The 11,221-nt window shown below is 39.2% G+C and overlaps 1 protein-coding gene across 1 annotated transcript in view; it reads left to right on the forward strand.

Annotated features, from left to right (window-relative positions):
- The window catches only part of ZNHIT6 (zinc finger HIT-type containing 6), a 38,385-nt gene extending 32,392 nt beyond the window's left edge, over nt 1–5,993 (forward strand). Inside the window, exons 9-10 of the mRNA XM_052800370.1 lie at nt 802–926; nt 5,219–5,993. Of these exons, the coding sequence (XP_052656330.1) occupies nt 802–926; nt 5,219–5,304 (211 nt within the window). The 3' untranslated portion in view covers nt 5,305–5,993. The remainder of the gene's footprint in view (nt 1–801; nt 927–5,218) is intronic.
- The last annotated feature ends 5,228 nt before the right edge of the window (nt 5,994–11,221 follow it).

The raw sequence follows: 11,221 nt of genomic DNA on the forward strand, positions 1-11,221 counted from the left end.
ATGGAGAAGATGCTCAGTTTACTTCTTATTATGGTGGCATCATTTGTTATGCACCTGGCTTCACCCTCCAGGGTGAAGAGGAGCCCTTTTCTGGGAAGGGACTGCTCATCCAAGTCATGCGCCTCTTGTAGCACACACATACGAGGAGATTTCTACAGGGAGTTTCTTGCAGATGGTGCTGTAAGCAGAGATTTGCTTAGGCATAAATGGGGATATTGTACCGTCTTTTAGAAATTATTGCCCCAATGTTCTGGGTATCAGAGCCCACCCTTCTACAAAACCAGAGTTCTAAGTGCTTCCAATATACCTTTGCTTTAGTAGTTGTTCAGATATGCTTTTTATTTCATCTTCCCAGTACTTCACTGATAATTCATAAGCAAACATGTTAAATAAGGTACACTACTAACTATGTAAATTAAACCTGTAGTGTTAAAGCCCATAAGTAGAACATTAAGTGTTATTTTTAATTTAGAATCTGGTTTTGGCAAATATATCCATTTTGATAACCCTATGTCCATATTCAATCTTGGTAAAGATACTCATTAAGAACTCATAAAACATTTATTTGACTTTGATTCTCCTCTTGTTCTTATGCTTAGATGTTAGGATGGTTTAAAAAAAAATATGAAGTTGATAATAAGACTGGATATGTAATTTGAATCATAAGGTAATTCTTCTGAACATCGTATCATCTGAAAATCCTGTGAATCACCCAAAAGCATTCCCCCTCCCTGCCTCCAAGTGTACATTATGTCCTTGGTAGTATTAAAATCCAAAATAAATTTCCCTGTTACTTTTAAGGTACAATGAACTGGATGCCAGTAGAAGCCTCCTGGACAATTTGAAAGGCAAAGTAATAATTGAGTATCCAACATTATTTGTGGTCTTGAAAACGTTGAAGAATGACATGGTGGTTCTTGGCCAAGGTAAGCATATATTTATTTCCTGTTATGCTATACTTAGATATTTTAGTTAAATAAACAATAATTAAGGATACTCCTATTAATAATGCCAGGAATATGCAGTATGTCTTGTATTTCCCTCTGAAACTAAAAGATTGCTATAAAAAAAGCTGTTGTGAATGCTCTGATGGCTTACATCCATAAGCTGTATTGTATGTGTTTTTCCTAACTTTGTTTATGGGTGCTCGATTCCTTTTTTGTATATTTTTAGCCACTAAGGTGGAACAACTTTTCAGACTTCGGCTAAGTTTTGTATATAGCAAAGTTTGACAGAGTTGGTTATTTCTAGAAGGTCAAAGCTGTCTGGGGAAGATGAGTTTTAAGTAAGCCTGCTAATCATACAAAGGAATCATTCTCCTTTATTTCCTAGCCTAACTCCTAACATTGGATAGATAATTCTGAATTACAGAATAGTTATTAGAAATCGTAATGGCAAAGTAGCTTTTCGGGTGGGTTAAAAAGACAGTGTTATCTTTCAAAAAGTACTTAGTTGAGGGAGAACTTTCATCTTGGAGTTAACTTACAGGAGAGTCCAGGTCTAGCAGGAATTTGTACTCTAGTTTTGAAGTTAATTTCCATCTTCCATCTTTCTCCCCAGTATAAAGGCTTCATGTTCTGCCTTCACTTTCTGCAGCTGCTGATACAGGGAATCAGTTCCCTTGTCTCGTAGTCCCCCAGCTAGTCTCCTTAGTTATGAAATTCCATACTTCTCAGTGATGGGCCAGTCTGTAATTTTTACAGATTCTGAGGAAAAGCTTTGAAATATGTTTGCAATGGCTATTGCCCTGTGGCAACTCGATCATGGCTCTATATGTATATAATTTGACTGAATAAATGTGAGACTGAGAATATTGTACCAGTGATATCAAACTTCTGTCGATCTTGGCTGTTCTGCCTAGATGACACTAAGTGATCCATTGGAGCAATCTGCTCTCAAAGAAATGGCATGCAAACATTTCTTGTGCTATGCACTGCAAGAGCTCCTGAGAGTGAGGCACCCTGCCAGGGGTTAAGGTAGGAGTTTTGTCTGAGCAACTAGGTCCGCTGATATGCACCCTAGGAGTGCACATACATACACTGGAGTACAAGGAAACTAGGTACTTTCAGTTTATCCATTATTTATTGATCTAGGTCCCTTGCTTTTCAGTAGTCAGCCCTACCCCTATGATTTAGATGTCAGGAGGGAATTAAAATTGATTGACTCATAAACTTAATCTGAATGGAGTGGTTGTCATTGTCTCCTGAGCTAGTAGAGAGGTTGTACTTTTAAGAGTATAGATTCAAGTAAGTGTTGATTGAACAACTATGTTTTGAGGTTGTGCTGCCGGAGCAACTAGCTGATTCTGTAAAAGGCAGAGTAGAAGGGCAAAGGGAAGAGAGAGATGGTAATAGCTGAGGAAGTGCCGACAGCTCTGTCACAGGGCAGTGCAAGTGTGTATCTTCAAGACGGTAACCTTCCTCTTGCTGCAGGGATCATTCAGTTAGCAGTCATCCCTGAAGCTGGTATTCAGGGAACGCTGGCAGCTATTTCAGGTTTTGGGAACCATTAATTTTCTTAATCTTTTTTCTTTTTTTAACTGTTTCTATAGATTCCATAAAAATCAAGTGCATAGCTCCCTGTTGAGATGTCTTGGGTATAACATAGCAAAAGATTATAGCTAATGGCAAAAATAGCATGATTTTCACAACATTTATCATAATTTATTTTTGTACATCTTCTTAGTTAACATATTAACACTTAACTTCAGCCTTGAGTTTGGTTTGGACCCTGTGTTCTTAGAGCTTTTTCTGTTAAGAGTGGAAGCCTGCCACAGTAGCTCCAGATTCTTTCAGGAAAAGCATGTTCAGAACATTAATATAAAAATAGGTGGGCTTTTTTGTTGCTGTTACTCCACTTGAAGGCAAAATACCACTTTTGTTGAAGTGTGGCACAATCATTGTGCTCTTCTGTGGTGTGTCATCTTTAAAGAATAAAAGAGAAAAAAAGAGTAGTTTGCTGTGCCAGTTGCATTCACAGATAATTGCTAAGAGTGGAAATCTTGGGTTCACCTGTGGACTCTCCAGGGAGAAGTCTGTTGTAATCAGAGGGCTACTTTAGCCCACTCCCATCTCCCAAGAAGTGACCTTTCTGCTGCAGCATCTTGTGCATTTCTTGCAGTCCAGTTTCTTCACCATGTATGGCTTTTTCTATCAGTTGCATGCTCCTCCTAAGCCATCCATCCTGCTCTGCTTATCGTATCTCTACCAATACTGCCTTTCCTTTCTGCCTTCTGCATGTGCACCCGGAGGGACAGTTGTCTCAGAGCGCCTGTCCAGCTGACCTCCCTTTTGCATTCCAGGCAAACAGCTGCCACATTGATGAGTGGATGTCTGGCAGGGTGTCTGCCGGAGCATGGGGGCTCCGAACTACTGTAGCCCTCCAGGGTCTGTTTACAAAGAACCCAGGCTAGTACAAGAAACAAAGTCTTGTGGGATTTAACTGCAAAAATGATGTTTCTTTACTGAGCAATCTCAGATCTCCCCCCTTCCCCAGGAAGAACAGAGGCAAGTTTTCATAGCCACAGCAATAGGCACATGCTGGGGAAAGATCACCATTCCCCTGCAGTTCAAGTTACTACCCCCAAAGACTGGCGAAGAGCTAGAGCCGCACACCTTCAAAGACAAACTGCTAGAATATAATGAGGACAAAGCCTGTTTCTCCTATCCTTGTTCTCAGAAATGGCTGAAGTATTTTGGTTGAAACTTTCCAAAAAATAAGAAAAATAATGATGGAGGATGGAAACTGGCACTGAAAAATTTAAACACAGAGTTTAAATTTTACGTTATAAGTAAACTGCAGGCAGTTTTATGGTAGGAAGGACTAGGCAACCTTAATTTATAGGCAATGCTATCAACACCACAAAAATATGTTCTTTTTGAGTGAAGACAATCTGTAATTCCTGTTAAATAAGACTTACTGTAACAGACTAAACTAAAGCTAAAGTTTGTCTGTTGAGCTTCGCTGTGAGTCAGAAGATTGCCACGTTCTTTTATGTGATGTTTTGCTGCTTGACTTGCTTATAGCAAAAACTACAGGTGCTCTGATTGCAGCATACAAGGTCAGTCATGGCTGAAGATAGTAGGGGATTATAGAAGCTTTCACAGGACTTAGGGGCAAAAACAATCCTTACTTTGTGCATTACTCAGTACATATCTGGCATATAAATGTTAATTGATTATACACTAGATTTAGTGTAGACAAAATGTGACCTCCAATGTTTCTGGGTGAAATGCTTCTATTTTCTTGAACAAATTCCGCTGAAACTGTACAGGTGCACACTGTGTCCTATGTATTATCTATGTTTGCCAGCTGTAGAACTTATCTTGACAAGACAGTAACTATACTTCATCAGCTCCTTGTTCATAATGTTTCCTAAATGCTCAAAAACTTCTTTAAATTCATAGTCAAGTCAAATACTGAAAATAACAATGAGAGCAGAGTGTGAATCATGGGCCTACTTCGCTGTGGTTTATTTTTGTGCTGCTTGAGTGCCACCAACCAGTGGCATTTGGTGACCTCAGCACAAGGTGACTGGGGTCAGTGCTTGTTAAAGAAGGAGTCTCGGGGTGTGAGGCTGAAGACCAGTTTGGGAAATGAGTGCTTCACGATATGATCTCAGCAGAGCACAACAGCTGTGTCTTAAAGCAGAAGTTACTGTGCACCTTTAACCTCATCAGCCTTAGCTCACAGATTCACACAGCTTAACACCATCTTTGGGATGCTGGAACACGTAGAAGGAGCACATAGGTGCGTCATCTTAATTTTCCATTTCCGTTTAGAATTTCTGAGTAGTTCCCCATCTTAACTGAAATGCTAATAAAAGTGTAAATGATATGTAATTCATTACAGTTGTGATATATGTTTGTAGCAACCCAGAAAACAATATTGAAAACAAATAAGCCAAGAGAACAATTTGAAATTCTCAGTGGATGAAGAGTTTTGTGTGGGATAAATACTCTGCTTACCTACTTGACTGAAAGACCAAGATTTAAAAACTGAAAGAAATTCTCAACATTGTCTTGCTTTCTCCTTCAACAACAAGGTCCTACCTAGGGCTTTATCCCATGTTACAAGAGTGGTTATGTCTGATCAAATAGCTGTCCTCAAGGAAAGTGTGATTAAAAGGAAAAGAAGGTACGAAACTGCTTCTGTTTGATGAGCAAACAACATTGCTGAAACTAATTGCTTGCTTGTTTTTTGTGTCCTACACCCTCAGATGCCAGTGAACCTGCAGAGAACTCGGACAGTGAAAGTTCATCCCTTTCATCTATGGAAGAAGGGGAAATTCGGGACAGTTCATGATGGTTCTTTGAGAGAAGAGGGTGGAATGAGCATTTTATATTTTTTTCTTTAATTTAATTTAATCTTTTTTTATACAGCTGTGTATTCAGAGGCTTGGTTTGGCTTCCTTCACTAAAGGCAGCACTTCCAAACTGCCAGCCTATTTTTGGATTTAGAAATGCATATTTAGAGATGTAAAGAGATGGGGAATTGCTGGTTCCAGAAAAAACGGCTATTCTTATTTAATTGCAGCCTTTTGTCCATGTATCTTTAATAAATCAGGGTGACTCAAATTTAAAGTTTCCAAGTTAGTTTCAACAATATTTATTTTTCCTTTTACCCTAACAGCTGAGTGTCTGATTTCTGAGTTTAAATATCTGATCACATATTTGTATTTATATGTGGATTTGAGTCTTAATGCTTAAACTTACTGGAAAAAAACACTGATGTTTCATTAGATTAATTTTCTTTTAGGGTATTTCTTTGTCATGCTGAGCTGCTGCAGATGATCTTACCTTACTTCTGACTTTAATATTCTGTGGTGACAATTTGGTGCCTGGTGCAATACTTTTTTTTTCTTACTTGGTTGCATCTTGTTATGTTATGCATCTCATATTACTAGTTTACCTACTGAAGCCAGGTATTGTAAATATTTACTGAAGTATCAACTAAATTTACCTACTTAAAAACAAATAAACCTTAAAAAACAAGTCCTGTACTGTATCATCTGCTGACAATAGAAATCTGTTGTTAACTTCTGAGAAGATTTCTAGATCCCAGACCACTTATCACTGTATCGAAGTCCCCCGTGTCTGTGGGGTCTGTTGGAGGATGAGAAAAGCGTGTGCTGTGAGCAGTGTGAGACAGGTGGGCCGCTCTGCACACTTGCACCAGGGAGTTCTCAGGAATCAGCATAGGCATTTGGGGTTAGTTTGCAAGGGTCTAGCTAAGTCAGCACCTGTAAAGTCTTGAGGACATGATCACTTTGTAAACAGCTCTGTAAGGTTGTTGCTGCCATCATTGTTAGCCCAGTCTGTCTCCTGCTTGAGACTAGCACCTTTTGTGACAAAAGTTGGTGGCACGTGATACACACTAAACTGCCATGGAGGTGTTTTTTCAGTCATTACAGGTAGAAAGACAACGGAAAGCAGTGAATGAAGGAACTTGTTGACGTAACAGGAGGTTGTGGCACCAACATGGGAGAGGGCTTGGGCTTCCAGACTCTCAGTCTAGGCTTCAGGGCACCAGGCTGTTGGTTCCTTACCAGTCATGCTGCGTGGAGAGGATTTTTTGGATGTTCAAAGTTCTAGAATATTTTTTTTTTCACACTTTTGCAAACAAATTGTCATTAAAAATAACATCTAGCTACTGAAGTTTGAAAAGAGCATCAGACTTTTGTAGTCACATACTATTTTTTCTCACAGTGGTATCACGTGTCCTTTCCCTCATGTGTTTTGCAACCCCTGGTAAAACAGGGAAGTTTTTCTTCTTGCCTGGCAGTAGCCACCTGTGCTGTATTTTCTTTTTTAGTCATTGTTGGTCCTCTGCCCACCTCTTGTTTCAATGTTTTTTTAACCCTTTTTAAAGGACCAGGATTCCTAGCTGTAGGTGCTGCTTTCATATTTTTTCAGTTCAGTGAAAGTGAATAAGCTTTTCCTAATCAGTGATTACGGCACGCTGACTTGGTAGCCACAAATTACTTTAAACCAGTCTTGAACTCGTTCATAATAACATCGATAAAAGAGCAGAACAGCAAAAATGCCACAGTTCATTTGCCAGAAAATGTTTCATCTGGAGTAAAAGCGTGGCATTTCTGTTAAGATTCATAGCACACAGTGGAAATGAGAGTGCTGCAAATATGTGTTGATCTGCATGTGTGTGTGATTAGTCTTTGGCTGAGGAACACAGATTAGTGATTTGCATTACTTTCCTACACTCTTGGAGGTTTTCATTAATTGTATGAAGGGGTTTGTCTGCTTTTTTTTGACTTACATAAATCTAGTTTAAGCTTCCTTGTGAGTCAAATGCAACTTGTTTTTTAAATCAAGATGCTGTTAAATCTATCCTTCAGATTTAAATCTTTTCCTACCTTAAAGAAGGTTTTAAAAAACAATTAAGGAGCATTCCTGTGGTGGTTACTAGAACTGAAATTTCCCAAAGCTGGGAGTCATCTTCCAGAGTTAATCAAATTGAAAGTAAAAGACCTTGGTAGTAGCATTTGCCATTCATTCCCAGGTTACTATTTACCTATTTTTATTTAGTTTTGATAACGGTTACACTAGTTTGAACAGTGGTGGTTCATCAAATGCAAGCCAAGATGGAATTCAGGTATTTTTATGCAGTTTTGCTAAACTTTTTCAATTTTTGTTTATAAAAATGAATCAAAACAATGGTCTCTGGCTAAAAGCACAGCCTTACTGCTGCCGGGTGACATGTACTCTAGTCTAAAAAAGTACATAAATTTCTAAGTTCACAGTAGTGCTGATAGCAAGTCCCGCTGAATGTGTTGTGTATAAGCACAGCTGCAACAGTGGTAATTCTTCATAATAATAAGGTTACTGATTTAATCAAAGTTTATGCACTCTTTGGCTAGGCAGATGGTTTTTAACACTTTCATAGGCAGTTAGGGGAAGTTTTCAATTCCTTTCTGAGTGACTTAACCCAGAACGAGCATCTTGTAATAAACTGGAGAAAGAAAATGCATCTTTAAAAGCTGTATTTTTAAATTTCTGGTCAAGCACTTGGTATTTAAGACATGGAGCTGAGGCTGCCTGGAAGACTTCAGTTCTGTCCATTTTGAAAACATACTATTGTAATCATATGAGGATCCCTACAGGACTGCCTTGATTCAGCACAGATGACGTCTGTGAATGAAAACTGTGTGATGTTGTTTTAATCTTCATCATTCAACACCAGCTTGTGCCGAGTGCTCGATTTCATGCCTACTATGCTTACTCTCTTGTTTTCCTCTATAAACTTACTTGTCACAGAAGGAACAAGCTCTTTGTGTGTAGCATTGTTATGGCATTTCTTTTAATGTTTAGACTTTTCAGGTTTCAAACGCTGAACCCTCACAGTATGCTTGAGCTGAAGACCATCAGCTTACAAAGCAAGGAATAAAGGCTCTTGTCCTGAATGAACATGCTGCTTAAAAAAATTAAAAGCTTAATGAAGTCATCCCTTTCACAAGCCATAAAGGACAAAAATAGAGCATAGCTAAGCGCATAGCAGTAGCTGAGAGGTAGGATTGAGTCAGCCATATGAGAGAACTTGGTTCTTTTCCTTTTTTGTATAACTTCTTGGGGGTATGAGGCATAAGTTGCTGAGTTGTTATCGGTAAACAACGTTATACCCCCTGTCAGCATAACAGCTAAGTTTTGAATGAACACATCTGAAGTCTAGGTTTTACTGTATTTATCTCCACATTAGGAATTGTTGGTCTGTAGAGAAGAGGGTCATGCTACAAAGTGTGTGTTTGGCGGTAGGTCTTAGAGGCATGCTGGACCAATATTTGTTACTCTGGTCGAACAGTGCAGTTTTACTTTGCATTAGGAGTAAAACTGTTTACCATGTAGAACATGCACTCTAGTCTATTAAAGTACGTAAATTTCTCAGTTCACCGTAGTGCTGATAGCAAGTCCCACCTATGTGTTGCGTGTAAGTGTAGCTGTGATTCAGACCTTGCCCTGCCAGGCAGATACGGCTGTTCTCTATTGACATCTGTAGGAACTGAGAATGTATAACACCTTGCAAGAGCTGGCTTTCAAAGAGTAAATATACAGCTGTGATGATGTAACTTCAGGCCATATTTGGTCACAAACATTTCATTCTGCTTTCTTAAGTCCCACGCTCTTTTCCTGAAAACATTTATTCTTCCTCCCTCCAAAGGAAAAAATAACTTGGATTTGTGTTTATGTTGTTGCTATGACATTCAGTTAAACTGTATGCAGATGCAGGTTCTGTTAATAAGAGAAAAAAAAGAACAACTGTGTACTTCAGTGAACAAAGATTACCCTGTGTTTGTATTAAAATGTTGCTATGGCAGTGCATATGGGTTTATTTGGTGGAAATTTGTGGTGAAATGGAAGGAAGTCACATGTATGCAAGACAAACAAGAAATGGCAGCAAAACCAACTCGAAATAAATACTGAAACTGAAAGAGAAGTTGCAGGTGACATGTACAACCAGGAAAAAAAACCAAGGATAGTTATTTTGCTGCCTGCCTGTCTGTGATTTGATAACAGAAATGTGTTCACACTGTGTCCTGCTGGGTCTCGGCGACCCATCGGACAGTGACTTAGCTCTAATGATGCTTTTATTGCAAGAGCTTCTTTCCCTCATTGGCTCTGTGCATTGTAACATCTTTTTGTTTTGGAAGCAAAGTTCCCCTGGCTTGGCCTGATTTCACCACTGCTAACTTCTCCTGCCGAAAAGCATTTCCAGGCTATCTTGCTGTAGTAGGCTTTTTGGCAGGAAAAAATCAATAGAGTGATAAAATACGGAAAGCAACTAGAGCCCTGCTGCCTACCTTTGGGGCAAGGGGAAGTCTTTCTGGACTTCCTGGCTCCTACTAGTGATAGCAACAGTGGATTTTTTGTTGTTGTTGTCGTTTTTTAAACTGGCACAGTAGTCCTCATGTTTATCTAATCCTTTTTCATTAGGCTTCTTTTTGCATCAGTTGCATCAGTACAGCTGTTTGTGGGGTTGCATGACAATTCAGAATGGGTTAAAAATAATCTGCCAAAGAAGCAGGGATAGAAATGAGAGGGGGGGAGAGAGTCTTGATTTAGAGAATAAATTACCACACTGGGAGCTGGCTGGTTCCTGCATGACTCCAGCTGGCGGAGAAAGCAAAAGTTTTTTAAAGATTTTAAAAAGATTTTTTAAAAAATCACATTGCCACTTTCTTCCTGTCATCCCAGTTCTGCTTCAAGAAGGAGGAAGAAGTGACTGTGAAAGCTGCTGCTGCCTTTCTACCCCTTGCTTCCAGGTTTTCTACTGAATCATATTGTAGCCCCAGAACTTGTCCATTTTGTCAAGAGTGCCAAGAGGGAGTAGAGAGATGCCCAAGTGAGGTAAAAATGAAGTTGGTGGATGAGGTATAGATATTCAGGAAAAAGAGTAGATGGGGTGGCGTTAACAGCTTGCCTGAGAAGTCCCCTTCACTGTCTAAACTCTCGGTGGTATCTCTTTGTTGACCTTTTTTCCCCAACCTCTACTTGCTGCTGTGCTTGGTCATCCATATTGGTTTTATTGGGATTGTTCCACTACAGCACAAGTATCTGCTTCTGTATAGCAAAATATATTTTCCTGTTTTAAGTTCTCATTAATAGACTTGCTGGTTTTACAGCCATGACGTCTTGATGTCTGATTTTGTCAAATTCATGAACTAATTAGGATCTGACCTTTTTGGTTTGAGATGCTGAAGGAAATCAGTAGCTTCAGAGAAACTGGTGTCTTTGACTCAGCCGATATACTGGGCTTCTTTTGATCTGGTGTTTAACCCATGTTCTCAAAATATTGCTGGACTACACTGCTGACTGTTTAACTGATATTTATAATGGAGTCCCTTCATTCTTATTGAACCTGCATTCATCATGAGGTTAAGTTGTTAATGTACGTGTCCTAGCTAGATTCCCATCTGGGCAAATCTATGCACCCTACCTTTAAATTTCTTCTGTTTAGTAAATGAAAACCTTACAAAATCTTGTGTAATCTTTTCCTCCTGGACAGTTGCTGCATTCCAGCCCGTAAGTGGTTGTAATTCAAGACGGATGAAGTTGCCTACGTGAATGGTGCCTTGGGGTCTTTCAGGATCTTCTCCAATATAAATTGCGTACGTAGGAGTCACAGCTCTGTAGTTTTTCTGGGGGAAAAAAAATCATAGCATGCTGGATACCATCTATTCAGTTTCTTGGTGTTTGGTCTTTACAGGTTA

This window comes from Harpia harpyja, chromosome 11, assembly GCF_026419915.1.
Source record: "Harpia harpyja isolate bHarHar1 chromosome 11, bHarHar1 primary haplotype, whole genome shotgun sequence".
NCBI lineage: Eukaryota > Metazoa > Chordata > Aves > Accipitriformes > Accipitridae > Harpia > Harpia harpyja.